Below are 15,340 nucleotides of genomic sequence, written 5' to 3'. Positions count from 1 at the left end.
ATGGTAAAACACACATCAACAAGCCTATACCAAGGTTGCGACCAAAAAGTTGAATAATAACAAAATCCAGTGTACAACTACATTATGGCAGTCAAGACTTTCATAGCACCAGCCATCCCCTTTCATTTTGGCCGTCTTTCGTTCCTGATTCATCCGCACAGTTTATTCCTTTATGTTACTGCCCCGAGATATTAAATTCCTTGTTCAGCGCTAATCTCTATATTTATTAAAACATCCCACAGAGTTGAGTTCTCTTTCATCAACCATTTTATTTCTATACATAGACTGTCAAAACATGAAACTCACAGACATCCATAAAGACTGTATTAATCTAAAAAGCTCATGTTCACTATTTACAAGCAACATATCATCTCCATACATCAGTGAGGTACTCCATTCTTCAACATTCAATACCATACTCATTCCTCTCCATAACTCTAGTGCGTAAACACCTTTGCTATCTCACTCAGTGCAGTCACTTGAATTCTTAATAAGAATGTCAATAATAATAACATCACCTTGAATCTTAACCTTCTTCATTCCCCACAACGCGTTTTTTTATTTCACTGTATCTGTATCCTGAACAAACTCTTCAACAACGGTACAGCTATTGTAGTTTGTATAATTTTCTTCGACCAATTTAATTTTATTTTTTTTTACCTATCCATTGCCGTTCTCAGAGCAAACATTTAGTTTCTTCCTGTACCAAGTCTCCGCTTGGAATCCTTCAAGCCTCCTCCATTCCTTATTCATTTTTCAGTTCTGTTCATAGGGTCTTTAACATGGGCGAACAGCTACGCAGGGGTAAATAAGGAATACAGGAGCTCCTTGAAGTATATATTGCAGGAGAGCTAAGTTGATCTTTCTATGACAGGTCCAGAATGTGTAACTACCAAGGGCAGTGGAGTATTGGAAGTTGAAAAAGAACTGAATAGCTTATAAAAAGCCATAACTAGCATTTTAGTAATTGTTTTATTTTATAATTCATAGTGAATAATTCATAGTCAATAATTCATAGTGAATACACAAAAACAAACACTGCTACATCGCAGCATAATATATAAATTTTCCTTGATACTAGATTACAAGTTCTTACAGTGGCCTTAGACAAATCGTCATAGATCGTCTCATCGAATGCTCGGGAGTAACAGAGGAAGAGATCACTTTCGATTATGCGATTAACCAGACCTGCTGCACACAAACACAGATACCATCTCCCACATTCCATTTGTGATAATGAATCTTTATGGCAAACACCTGTCCTATAAGACGCACTGATTCATCTTGCATGCCCACAATGATTACGTTAGCCCTTTTAGAACTGTTTAAAACCAAAGTAAATGACGTCACTACACAGAGGAGACAAGTCATATGGGAACGTGTGTTAGGCAAACAGTTTATTTAGCATCTGCACGGCTAAACAACACTCACCTTGTAGGAGGTAATTAATACTACATTTATATTACCAAAGCCAGTGAACTTTATTATTTTAGTATCTCAAAAAATTCTTCCAGCTTTTACGGAGCGACAGTAAACGTGACGGCGTTACCCTACGAACCCTACTGGACGACTGAGAGTGAGGGCAACACAACCAAATACTCGGGAATGGACTACAATCAGCTGGCAGCCCTAAGTGAAGTTCTTAACTTTACCATACGGGTGCTCCCATCACGCAACTGGAAAGAGGTACGCTTGTGGTATCTGCATTTTAACCCTAACCCTACTTCCCATTAAAAAATAAAATAAAAGTGGGATGAGTAAGATCCTCAAATTGAGCCCCGTCCCCCACTGATGAAGGAGCTGAGCAGGGTGCAGAAGGAGGTGAGTGCGATCCAGAAACTGAACCCTGCCTCCCACCTACATATGTGGTAAGCAGGATCTAGAAATTGAACCATTCCTCGCAATAATAAATTAAGAAGCTAGGAACCATTATTAAAAAAAAAAAAAAAAAGCCAAGTAAAATAGGACGCAAAAAACATTCATTTTTCAATTATACTTTGTATACAAGCACATCGCAGATTTCAAAATGTACTTGTTCAACCCCTGAGTGAACAAGAGAGTGATTCCATAATTTTAAACAACAAGTGATAAATATAATGTGAGTGTACGTAAACTAACCTTTTTAATTTATGGTCAAAACCCGTCTGAATGGTGAGTTAAGCCTCCCCCATTTATGCTAATAAGGGTAACACTGACATTCGGATTGAGCGTGGTAGGTAATGTTTGTAGTGACTGGTCAAATTCGAACGCACCTTAGAACAGAGGGAAAATACAGAAGGTGGGTAATTCACATTAATTTTTTGGTCCAACGACCTACCCATGTGTTCCTTTAACTGAATACTACTATCTGACATTAATTACGTGGAAAGAATACATATTTCGCTGAAATTATTAAGATCTGTGCTTGACATCTGATCACGTCATGATTTTTCATTCATGCATCCCACCATTTCTTCTACAACAGCAATTTATCATGTCATGCCGTTTCCCGTGTTCTTCATATCAGTGTATTTTGTCCCTTGCTCCGCCATGCTATGTTGCATTTCACACTCAAAATACACGATATGCAGGAAGTATAATTTCATGATTCAAAATAAAATTCAGTGGTGGAGAGCAACAGAAGCCCTAATTCGTTGACGATAACGTCTGAAGTACGCAACGAGAGTGGAGTTTGCTTAGCTTCCTCATGTTGTTATTAAATGCAGTCTGTAACATGGGAAGCTGTTGCTGTGATACCCCGGTCTGCATGAGCGAGCAGATCCATCAATCGCAAACAAACAACAGTCCTTTATTGGACCGTCCCCTGCAGGGAACCGATGTTCTTATGCGGCTAATTGCGCCTCGTCACAGTGAGGCGCTGGGATAACTGTGGAGGTTTGGCCCCTGGGTGGACGTAAAATATGCATCGTACCACCCATAACGGGGCCACCATAGTAGGCTTCACATCACACCGTTGATTGGCCATATGTTTACCACCCAGCGTTGTAAATGTTTCCTGAGTGACAGGCAGCCATTTGGCTTGTCACTCAGTGTACAACAACCTGAAGTGGAAAGAAGAGTAATAAAGTGACAGGAAGGACAGGAGAAATAGGAAGAGTGGAGGGCAGTCACAGAAAGAGAAAGTTAGACATGAAAGAAGAAGGAAGCAGCACTGCATCATGTGAATGGATGATGGACATCGCCCACAGAGAATGAAAATTAGACATGAAAGATGAAGAAAGCAGCACTGCATCGCGTGAATGGATGATGGGCATCACCTACCACCAAAGATGATATGTAAAATGATGATAAAATTATGATAAAGAAGACATCCTACAAACGTTCATTAAAATATAGCCTTTTCCTTCTATTTTGTGTTATATATAGTTTAAGCAAACGGTCTCAATCCTTTCATTGACGAGATATTGACATTAATTAATGGTGTATGCAGCCACTAAAAATAACGAAGCATAATTCTATCTTTTTCAGGTGACTGGTCAGGTGGAAACTCGGAAATCGTTCGTGGCTAGCATTGTTTACGTTATTCTGCCTAATCGTCTGGAGAGGTAAATCTTGCAGATGTTTAGTTTTCTTACGTTGCTTCTTCCGTACTTAATATCCCACGACAAAAGTGGAGAGGAGCTGCATATATTACTACATTCCTAAGATATACAGTACATGTATTTTTAAACGGCTGCAGATGTAAAGGTGTTAAAAATATAATGCCGGGTACAGAAATACAGAACACTAACTTCTTGGATCCGCCGAGAGAGTTTGTCTTTTTATTTTTACCTCCTTCAGACGATTTTTTTTTTTTTCATCTAGGAGAAGCGTCTTAGAGTCAAAGGGTTAATGGCGGCTACAACTAATCCCTCCAGTTAGAAAAGTGTTTCAAAAACTGAATAACTCGTCTGGAGATGGCTAAAACAAGGGCAGACACAAGACCCGATTAACCGCCTTGCTCATCTCCCTAAATTCATCGCTCGAGCTTGTGGCAGATTATTCGCCTACTTCCCGGGCATTCAGTCCATTATATCATCCACTTCAGTAGTTCCTCCCATATTACCCCAAACAGTCATTTTGTTAAACATCCTCCAAACTTTGTATACGGTAGTGTTTAGATTCGAGTGGTTTCAGTTAACCACATTGGGATTTTAACCCATGCTTCATAGCTAACAACACTAATCTCCCATCCACTACGGCGGAAGTGGAGACAACTAAAATAATTAATAAATTACCAGAATGGAAAGTGGAAATTTATACTTGGACGGAGATTATGCTTGCCCAAAGATTTTCATGGCCATTCATGACTCATGTATGGTTATTTGATATGAACAGCCAGCATACTAAAACACACACTGCAATCAACACCTCTACAGAGAAACCATTCCTGATCTGCTTTGTTTTACGCGTGCTTCACAAATTATCATTGAATACATGGATCCAAGTTCTTTTTTTTGTACTTTTTCTGTTTTTTATTTTTTAATTCTTTCTTCTTCATCGTTATCATCACAAACATCACCGTAATCCTATTGGTTTCCTTTATCAGTGCCATCGCCTATTCCTTCACCTCCTTTTTCTCCTCATTCTCATCATCATCATCATCATCATCATTATTCTGCTGCTGGTCTTTTTATCTTTTTCATAATTGCTATCTCCTTCTTTTCCTCCTTCTTACAGATGGGACTATACACATCCCTTCGATTTCTCGCCTTTGAGCTTTGCCATGGCCAAGCCTAAAGTGAAGCCCAGCTGGCTCAGTTTCTACTACCCTATGAGCGGCGAGGTGTGGGCGGGCATACTCATCTCCATCCTTGTCTGTACTGTGGTTATGAAGGTGAGCTCTCGATTATCATAACTCAATCCTTGTTGCACTATCAGGGACATAGGAGACCGGAGCTAGGCTGTCATTCCAAAGATACAAGACGAGAAGAACCAGTTGTTTGACCCTGAGTCAAACTATTTGGCAATAAACTCCAACCATTCATAAAATGTAAACCCTTATGACTGCATACGGTTGGAGTGCTTTAACGCACTAGACCAGCAGTTCTTGTGCTAATGTTAAATAATTTAATCCCATATGAACCCCCCCCTCCAGGCAGAAAAATGTCATCACTTTACAGTAACACCAACTCTGAAGATAAGAAAAATTTTGATAACACTAGCTTTGGTACGCGGCGTTGCCTGGACCATTAAGGCGAACACTCTAATCCTATTTGTTCTAGTTCAATCTTATTTCTGCTCCAGAACGACCATAATTTATACCTCTTATACTTTTGAAGAGAGATTATAAGAGGTCCAGGAACTTTCTATTTCAGCTTTCGCCTACTAATGCACAATATTTGTGCGCACTTGTTTACTATTACCGATGACCTCAAAAGATCTCCAATTGGTGACGTCAAATGACCTCGGCGGTCAACCTCATATAGCTTATGTCCGTACTGGAGGTTATGTGGGTCTCCATGCCAAAAACTGGGCCGCATGGGCACACGACATTGCCTCGGCCAAAAAGGCGAACACTTCTGGTGACCCTGAATGACCCAGATCTAAATTTTGATCCCCCTTAAACCATCCTTGGCTCACCCTGATTCAGAATATATATGGCTCCAGGGGTCTCTGGCCCATTGTTTGGGCGTGATTGAAGGACAAACGAACAAACAAACAAACATCGCAGCTCTTTTTTTTATATACATGTATTTTACTCTGACCGTTTTACATATTATTGGAGGCACTGGTACCAAGTGGCATTATATACACAGAACACTAGGTAACAAACTGTGGTCCGACATCTTTGATTAATAAAAGTAACTATCTTACCCATCATCATCATCATCATCATCATCATCATCATCATCATCATCATCCTTCCTTTCAACAACACATTGGGAAATGTTGAATCTATTTACAATGGAAAGGAAATAATGGCATTGGGGAACCAACAACAACATATTCAGTAAAATAGGACACAGTCACTCAGACATAATTCAAACCTCCTGAAATTTTGACTCCACTGCAAAAGCCGAGCATATAATTAAGACACCCCATCTTCACATTTATTACACAAAGCCACTTTCTTCAATTAATTGACTTGGGAAAAGAATTTTCAGACATATGTTAACTCACCCAACAACTACCCTTTCCATGACACACCAGCCTACCACACACCTTCAGTCATCTTGCCCCTCAGCTTGGTACTTTACTTACCTCTACGTCTTTTCCTATATATCTAACTTTCATACATCGTCCACGTCAATGACTTTCCTCTCCGAATGGCAAAACTCCCCCACAATATTTGTTTTTCTAACTTCCATAGCATCAACTACCACTCTGTGGTCATTTCGTAAATATACATCTTCCCACGTGTAATCGATTTCATAGGTATCAGTGTACACTGTGAGAAGTAGGTTCTGTAAATCTCTACCCCTACTCTGGCCTGGAGAGAAGTAGCAAGGTTCAGCGCTACACCAACAATGTTCCCGTATAATTTATAGATTACAGAGACTGAGAAGTGGCAAACGCACCAAAGGCCAGCAGGAGTAAGCATGGCGCTGCTGGAGTCGGTGGGCAGTCTGCTGGGCCAGGGTGTGTATGGCCGCCATTCACCGAGCCAGCCCATGCATATCGTGGTGGGTGTGTGGCTGTTCTTCGGTGTGGTAATGAGCAGTGCGTATCGAGGCAGCCTCATCGCCTCCCTCACACTCCCCAGGACGCCACCCAGACCAGAAACCCTAGAACAACTCGTCGAATCAGTGGACAGGTATGAAAGACTGGTTAACTGTAAGTGAAGTCTTTTAATGCAGCTATCTGGAGTGAACTATTATTACAACGAAAATCATAGTCATGGTTCCTTCAAACGAACTGACTTTGTGTTATATACGGATAATCTTTTTTTAGTTACATAACACAAAACTAGAGAATTCTTTATGACTGTGGACAGGTACAATGCAATGCGAATTGCATTATACCTGATGCAAAAACGAGACATCTCCGGGCTGAGGGGGTTAAAATGAGTGATATGCGAGAAGAAATTCTTTTGTCTCAGACAAGGTATTTGCATAAATGTATTAACGTCTGTCGACCGAGATCCTCTTTTAGATTTTATTCTTGCTGCTACTAGATTATCCTTCTCAGCTTAGGATGGCCGTATTGTAGTGAAAATTTTATGGTGATACAATAACCAACTCTTATTAATTCAGTTAATTTGTCCTGAGATGAATATACTCATAAACTGCATAGACAAAACAGAGATGAATATATTCATCGAGAATAATTGTAATCTTTGTGTGTGTGTGTGTGTGTGTGTGTGTGTGTGTGTGTGTGTGTGTGTGTGTGTGTGTGTGTGTGTGTGTGTGTGTGTGTTTTATTCAGGGAAAAACTTCATAGCTCTTTTTGATGCCTACCAATCCCCCTATCTGTTGTGCTCCCTCACATATCACCACTTGTACACTAATACGCCCTGTCCATATCGAATACGGTGCTAGGCGTGTCTCATTCAGGACAAAATCAGACATCTCCAAATCTGAATAAACTTGTCTGTTGAATGCAGATCCTAAAACTGAATGGAAATAACACAATACAAAAAACTCGAAGGCAACATACTTCCATAATGAGGCCTAATAAAGCTGCATTTTAGCAACTGAATATCTGACAAGATTAAAATAAAAACTGTCACATACGTCGTGTTTGTGTCTTGGAATAATTATTTCGTTTTCGATGTACAGTGCTCAAAGATCAAGATCACTGCTCAAGATCGAAATCCTGGGAGCGGCGTTATCTCACAAAGGCCTAATCAGACTCAGATAAACTTTGCACATCTAGGAATGGGAAGAAGTGCTTCGATTCTGATAAGGGACTATTAGAGGTGTCACGGGTCAAGATTAAATTAATATCGGTGTCAGACTGGCAGTGGTCTGTGCAGCACCTCTGATCTAGTAATACTGTACTTCATTTAGACCACCTTCATACTGTATCATTCAGTTTAGAGAACATGATTTGAACTGGAAGTTTTAAACAGCTTAAACTCTTTAGTTGACAGAGGTTCATACTGGTGTTAGAATAATCGTCATAAGATAATCTAGTGAAATCAAGTCAACCACCTATCCAAGGAACTGAAGTTTAAATTGCGAAGGGCACGGCATGACCCCAGGATAGTGGACGAACATTTATATAGACTGTTGCTGACCACATTGTAATATGGGATGCAGCCAGTCATATGTATTACTCGCAGGAATCATGCAAAAAAATATAAAATATATGGACATGCTTGTCGCCTTTGCAACCTAAGTTCAATCCATCTGGCAAGCGCTCTGCCTATGGCAGTTTTATCTGTTTGTTTGTCCACACGATATCTCCAAAAGTTCTCTATGAATTTCAATGAAATTTTGTGGAACGATAGGCCTTTGTCTAACTTGTACCTTTATTTCCTGCTGGATGTTTGCTCTCATTCAGCCTGTCCTAAAGAAGGATGACCATTACCAGCCCTCGAAATATCGGCCAACTGCTTTAACTTTTAAGGTTTTAAGTCTACTCTTAGTAAAGGCAAACGTTCATATCGTGCTGATCAGAGTCTTCGTTCCTCTTGACCTTAGTGGTATATTTTCCATTTGGCAGAACAGTGTAGTTTGATTTGTTAGCTTCATGATTTTGACATCGACAGAGTTCATATAAATATCCCTCAAGAGAATACTACTGTTACATATGCACAAATAAACTGGCAAAGGAGGAGCGGTAGAGAGCCGATTAGTCTGTAGCGTAAATTACTAAAATGAAAAAATTTAATTCACAATGAACTTTAAAACTGTAGGTCCAAGAGGCGATGTCACATCTTTATTAGTAGTAATTGTATAACTAACTGATTTTTTAAAAATAAAATTCGATGATAAGTTTCCTAAAAAATTACGAAACGGTTAGCCCTTTTGTGTGAAGATATGTTTGTTCATGTATACCACTGATCCCCGAAAACAGATAAATGTTGCGGCTATGGGATCGGCTCTTGGATCAACATATACCAAATCATTATTTCAAAATCACATAAGTTTTTTGGATTTAAATGGTTCAGTAAGATCTGAATCCTCTTCATAATAGGCACAATGTTCACATGCGAGCTAGCGCAGTGAACAAAGTGAGCAAGCGCTGCGAAGCTATGTTTGCTCTACGTTCATCTGAGAAATGATCGGCCATACACGGCACGGGTCAACCACAATGGTTTTCAGAGGCTCATAAAATTTCCACTGTGTGAGACGGAGAAGTGATTCTTTCAGCAGGTGCTAGATACATTCAATAAATTTTGTTTTAAACTATATATTTACTCATGAGGCCAAAGAAACCCCTTGGAATCCCAGCTTTCCAAGGGAATGTGCCGAGGGCTTCTACTGACGTGCTCCGCTTTGAAATCGAAGTAAAAAAGAATTCCTGTTGCAACGATATGATTTCTTGCAGAAAGTCTAACAATTAAATATAGGCTATTACGCTCATAATACTACATGAACGTTTTTGTATGTTTAAGGGGTGAAATCAGCAGGGGTAATCGTCCCGTTTCCGGGTTTTATCATTTCATAAAGACCCATGCGTTTACGGACGCAGTTCGTTGATACGGCAAGTCGGGAGCAGAGAACCGAACATTGCTAGTGTGATAAATGCCACGGCGCCCCGATATACACACATCCAGAGAGAAAACGGGAGAGAGAAAACGTGAGAAAGTAAACGTTTTAGCTCACTTCTGTTATTGTTCAATTGCCTTACCAGAAATGATGAAAGCTTACACAAGATGATAATTATGATGATAGACATATGAACAAACGTTTGCTCGCTTGTCACGCGCCCACAAAGCTCACTTTACTAGTAGTATGTGAGCCTAATTGTTGAAACCTCCTAGGCTGGCAAGACTTTGGATCTTAATATCTTTCTTTCACCCTCAGGGTAACCTTCGAATCCTACGGTGTATTCTACAAGGAGTTCTTCTCACACTCTGACTCCCCTGTATTAAGAGCCTTAGCAGGACTGATAGAACTGGGAGTGAAAATAATGGATGGACTTGACACTGCGTTACAAGAGAGGCAAGTATTCTCTCTCTCTCTCTCTCTCTCTCTCTCTCTCTCTCTCTCTCTCTGACGATTACTATAGTTGAGTAAGACACAACACATTTCTAGAAAAAGAGTAAAGTTTTGCTTTTCTCTCTCCCGATCTCTGTCTGAAGGAGCTAATATTCTTTCAGGACCTGCCACCTGGATAAACGTCAATATCTAGAGCTACTAATCGCTGAGCACTTCACAAGGCCAGGCAGGACAGCCTCGCTGTATGTGGGGCGAGAGAGGATATACGCCACCACTGCGGCCTGGCCTATACCTCATGATGCACCATACAAACATCCCTTTGATCGCAGTCTCATGGCAATAACGGAGGTATAATTTAGTACAGTATTCTGGGAATGAATAAGTGAGATATATTGTGGGAAGAAGAAAAGAGGGATGCATCTATGCACGGTTTGTTATGCAAAAATAATTCAACTTTGTGGAAATAACAACAGGTAAGCGTGTGAGTTATATCATGTGCAAATAAACAAACACTCTGAGATGGTTGTGTCCGAGAGGAACTAACACAGACTAAGACACTGATAAGGAGAGTGTGAGTAGGGTGGTTTGTAGGAAAAAGATAGGGAAACTGAGATCAATGTTTGCATTATGGATGACACTGTGGAATCCATATTAGAGGGGGATAGAAGGGACCACCTCGCTGCATGTGGGATGAGAGAAGATATACGCCACTACTGCTGTCCGGCTCATATCTCACAGCAAACCTTATAAGCATGCCTTTGATTGTAGTCTTTTGGCAATAACAGAGGTACGATATGTATGATGGTGTGCGAATTATGAGAAGAAAAACTGAGATGATTCTGCCATGTGGAGTTGAAGGAAAAAATAAATGTCCAAGAAGACTGATGTTATTGTTTTGGTTTGTGATAAGTAGCCGAGAGAGAGAGAGAGAGAGAGAGAGAGAGAGAGAGAGAGAGAGAGAGAGAGAGAGAGAGAGAGAATTACGTGTTTCATTATATCAGAAGTAGACTATGTGGGATCACCTAGAACTATGTGAGATAAGAGCGGATATGCACGACTATTCCAGGCTAGCACGTACGCGTGTTTTTTCTTCGGATACACTCAGTCGACATCAACCTTGGCAACGTTGGCGCGAATTCAGCGCGAAATGGTTCAGCGACGTCACGCCTTTGCTCAGGAACTGATGAACCAATTCGGCTAACCAAACCCAAAAGTCGTCTGAAAAGCCATGTTTTGACATTCAACCAACCAATACTGAATCAGCTTAAGTCCAACCTAAAGTTAACCTACCATCATCCCTTATTTTGTTTGGAGGGATGACTGAAGGTGCCATATTGAGTCTTTTCTCGAGGCACTCCATCCAACTCTGCCAGTACGACTAGATGACCAATTATACCCGGGAAATAATCGCAGAGCATACCTTACCTCACGATGCACCCTATAAACATATTTTATCCTAGTCTCATGGCCATAAAGGAGGAATAAACTATACAGCACTATGGGAGAAAGCTAGGTAGTAGGCTGATGCTGAGACTAGGTGACTTCATGAGAGTAAGGTGTTTGAAAGGAGACAGAGACAGAGATGGAGAACTATACAGTGATTACGTGTGATATTGCGGGACTAAAAATTGATGTATGAGAGCAGGATATGGTATAGGGAAGTAGGCACTGAAGTAAAAAAGTCCCTGAATGTCAGTGTTGAGATCCTCACTTTTGAACCCTGCTGAAAGCACATAAGGAATGAGAACAGTGCAACCGAGTTTTAAGAGACGTGCGTGTGAAGTTACACTGAGAGACGTAAAGGCGAATGAGGAAGAAAAGGAGGTGAGTGGTTGGAAAGCATTAGGAGAAGTATCTTGAGGTGGTTTGGCTATATGGAGAGAATGGACAATGAGAGACTGACCTGAAGAGTGTGAGTGAGGTGGAGAGAAAGTAGAAGAGGGGAACGCCGAAGAAAAGATGAAAGCACAAGTTGAAGAAGTACATGAGAGCAGGCTGTGGGTTTAAGAGAGAGCGAACTGATGGTGCAGGGCAGAGTGGCATGGAAGCGATTCATTAGTGACTACCCCTTTAGGGATTAGCCCGTCCTGCCATTCATAGGGAGATAGGCCATGTTATGGTTTAAACGACCTTGCTCAATGTGGGTAGCAAGATTATATTTTAAATGTCATTCCCTCACCCTGTAAACATACTTTTAACCGCAGTCTCATGGCGATGAACGAAGGGGTGGTGAAAACTGTTGTTGTGGGAAAAAGACACTTAGGTATGTTGGCCATGGAGTGTAAAGGGGGAGGCGGTGGCTCAGCTGGTAGAGAGGTGGCTTGCGGTCCTACCGGACCCAAGTTCAAATCCCCGCTGGGGCAGGGAACAGTTTAAGGATTTGAATTTCATTACGGTAGACTATACCGATCTACCAGAAGACCCGCCGACATGTCGTAAAAATACCCCCGCTAATACCAATACACCAGTCCTGCATGAGACATCCCTAGCATGTATTCAATATGGACGGTGGGTGTTAGCGCTGAAGTGGTGACATGTAGAGGTGTACAATATGTAGGAGGACTACTGGGCCTTGGGGGCAGGCTGAGAAGCCTATGTCCAGAGTCGAGCACATAATAAAAAAAAAAAAAGAAAATGGGCAGCGAGAGATTGCCTAAAAATTTGTAGTTGCCAGCAGGATATAGCAGTGGCCAGCATCGTAGACATGATTATAATCTGTTCCCTGTCATGAATGAACTTTTTTTTTATTTGTTTTTGCAGGACGAACAAGAGACGGGGGAAGATTTTTTTATCCTCTATTTTCATTGTCATTCCTGGAAAACAATATAGTTTTTTTCCGCATCCCTTTGTTCTTCGAGGAGAAACATCAGGGGAAACGGCAGGAAGAGAGAGAATGTTGGTGAGTCCGCGCACAACCACGTATGGCTGTACGGAAAGTCAAAAGAATGAATACAGTCCAAAATTATGGGAAAAGTAATTAAGTGTTTTGTGTTAATGAAGGTCTAGTAAAATGACAGTGTATGGAATAAACATGAATACATGACCAAGGAGACGAAGAATTTTTCACTGCATTAACAGAATTACAATAGCCATTCTTTCCTCTTCCTTCTGCCTGTGGGTGACTCTACACTGAGTGACAAGCCAAATGGTTTCCTGTACACAAAGAAATCATTTACTACGTTGTGTGGTAATCTTATAACCAAACTATGGCGCCTGTGGTTTAGTGGGTAATTATGGCGCTCCAATCGGATTGAGCCGGTGAAGGTTTATATCCAAGGGATGATTGGGGTTTATTGCTCACGTAATGCCACTCAGGGATGAGTGAGGCTGGTCACTCTCATCTTAATTGTCAGGACCAACTTGCCTAGCCCCGGGCTCCTACGCTCCTCATGGGGCAATGTAGGATTGGATGATGGATGGATGGATATGTAAGGATTATTTTCTCGTAGATGCATTAACGTAGATAGTGAAGTTAGAATGTGGTAAAGATTGAAACAAGCCAGACTGCTCTTATGTATCCCTTTTCGATTATACATAATCCAATCCACAGAAACAAAAGTTTGTGAAATTAGGGAATGATTCACTTTCCTGTTATTTCCCTATCGACCATTTTATCAAGTTATGATTTTCAGGTAGTCGCTAATATATTTTGAACAGGCATGGTTATATGGGTAGTGTGATCTCTCCTGAGTTTTCCATCTTCCCCATTTAATCCAAATTTTATTGTCCTTCAGTCACTGTAGCTAATGTATGTTCAACAGGCAGGCTTATATGGCCAATGGAGGAAAGAGATACTGGAGAGAACTGCTAAGGAGAGTCGAAAGAAGCAACAAGAGAAGTTGGCGAAGCAACTGGAGGAGGAAGATTCACTAGGAAACACAGTCACCAGAAGCCTTACCATCAGTCACATGCAGGGACCTCTCCTTCTGTTGATACTTGGACTTGCTCTTGCCACCATTACCTTTATACACGAGAAGATCCTGGCTAATGCTTCTTTTGACAGTGCGAAGCGAACCTCTGCCAACACCCCTTGAGGCTTCATGAGAGAAAATCCTTAACTGACAGTGGATAGATGATTGGTGTCTTTTGTGTGATCTTCCCATAGAGCTAAATGAACCTTGAACCATAGCCACCTCCACCTCTGTCCTCGAGTATCTTGCAGCCGGGGTCTCTGCTGTAATAACAGACCTCTTCTGTTACTCCTCAAGCCCTTGCTACCTTCACATTTGTCGCAGAGCTATTGGTAACTACATTTGTGTCTCTCTGCACTGCTACGTAAAGACTTTTGTTATGAGATTTAAAATTGTGGCCGGTGGATGAGTTCTTGGAGTCTACAGGTGATAAATAAACCTTTGCTGGGATCCCATGAGAAACTACGAAATTCACCGCTCATTGTCTAGCTGGAATGTAGATGTTTTTAGGTCAAAGTATCTTCATAATAAACACAGTGCCAGAATGTGGGTAAAATTATTTCTTGTGAACAGTTCTATCGTTATGATATCTATATTTAGATCTACCTATCTATCTATTCATCTGTTTATCTAACTGTGTATCTATCTATCTATCTATCTGTACACACACACACACACACTCACACACACACACACACACATATATATATATATATATATATATATATATATATATATACTGTAGCACTAGCCGTGTGTGTGTGTGTGTGTGTGTGTGTGTGTGTGTATTTTGGGCAGCCGAAACATTCAAATCGCACCAAAATTGGCACAAAAATCGCAAAGAATTCGCTGAAGTGAAAAAACTTGGTCCCATCACGATTGAAAAACCTTTACTATATTTAATGAGCGATTACATTTTGACCAAAAAACGCCTCTCTCGGCGCCCAGCATAGGATTTCAATAGAATTTTTTGCCCATAGCTACAGTAGCAAGAGCCCTCCGCAGGAGCAAGGGCAAGGGGCCCGAAGGGCCCACGAGCACTTGTAATATACTATGGCACTAGCCGTGTGTCTGTGTGTCTGTGTATTTTGGGTAGCTGAAACTACACATTCAAATCGCACCCAGATTGGCAAAAAAAAATTGCAAAAAAATCGCTGATGTGAAAAAACTTGATCCCATCATGATTGAAAAACTTTTACTATATTTAATGAGCGATCACATTTTGACCAAAAAACGCTGCGCCCGGAGCCAGGAATAGGATCTCGGTAGAATTTTTTGCCCAGAAGTAGAACTAAAATAAACTGTAGCAGTAGCCGTGTGACTGTATGTGTACTTCGGACTTGCGTTCGGACAATTTGAGTTCCATTCCCGAAGCTGCAAATAACACGATCAATTGGT

At 40.9% G+C, this 15,340-nt stretch overlaps 1 protein-coding gene across 1 annotated transcript in view; it reads left to right on the top strand.

Moving 5' to 3' along the window:
* Positions 1–14,065, top strand: part of LOC145399710 (ionotropic receptor 21a-like) — a 63,666-nt gene extending 49,601 nt beyond the window's left edge. Inside the window, exons 6-11 of the mRNA XM_080272256.1 lie at positions 1,515–1,686; positions 3,469–3,545; positions 4,660–4,816; positions 6,471–6,736; positions 9,897–10,038; positions 13,793–14,065. Of these exons, the coding sequence (XP_080128382.1) occupies positions 1,515–1,686; positions 3,469–3,545; positions 4,660–4,816; positions 6,471–6,736; positions 9,897–10,038; positions 13,793–14,065 (1,087 nt within the window). The remainder of the gene's footprint in view (positions 1–1,514; positions 1,687–3,468; positions 3,546–4,659; positions 4,817–6,470; positions 6,737–9,896; positions 10,039–13,792) is intronic.
* The last annotated feature ends 1,275 nt before the right edge of the window (positions 14,066–15,340 follow it).

Source organism: Coenobita brevimanus, chromosome 50, assembly GCF_032717465.1.
Source record: "Coenobita brevimanus isolate Jiangsu-jjx chromosome 50, ASM3271746v2, whole genome shotgun sequence".
Classification (NCBI taxonomy): Eukaryota; Metazoa; Arthropoda; class Malacostraca; order Decapoda; family Coenobitidae; genus Coenobita; species Coenobita brevimanus.
The sequence above is the reverse complement of the archived record's forward strand: the minus strand, read 5'-3'. Positions and strand labels throughout refer to the sequence as shown.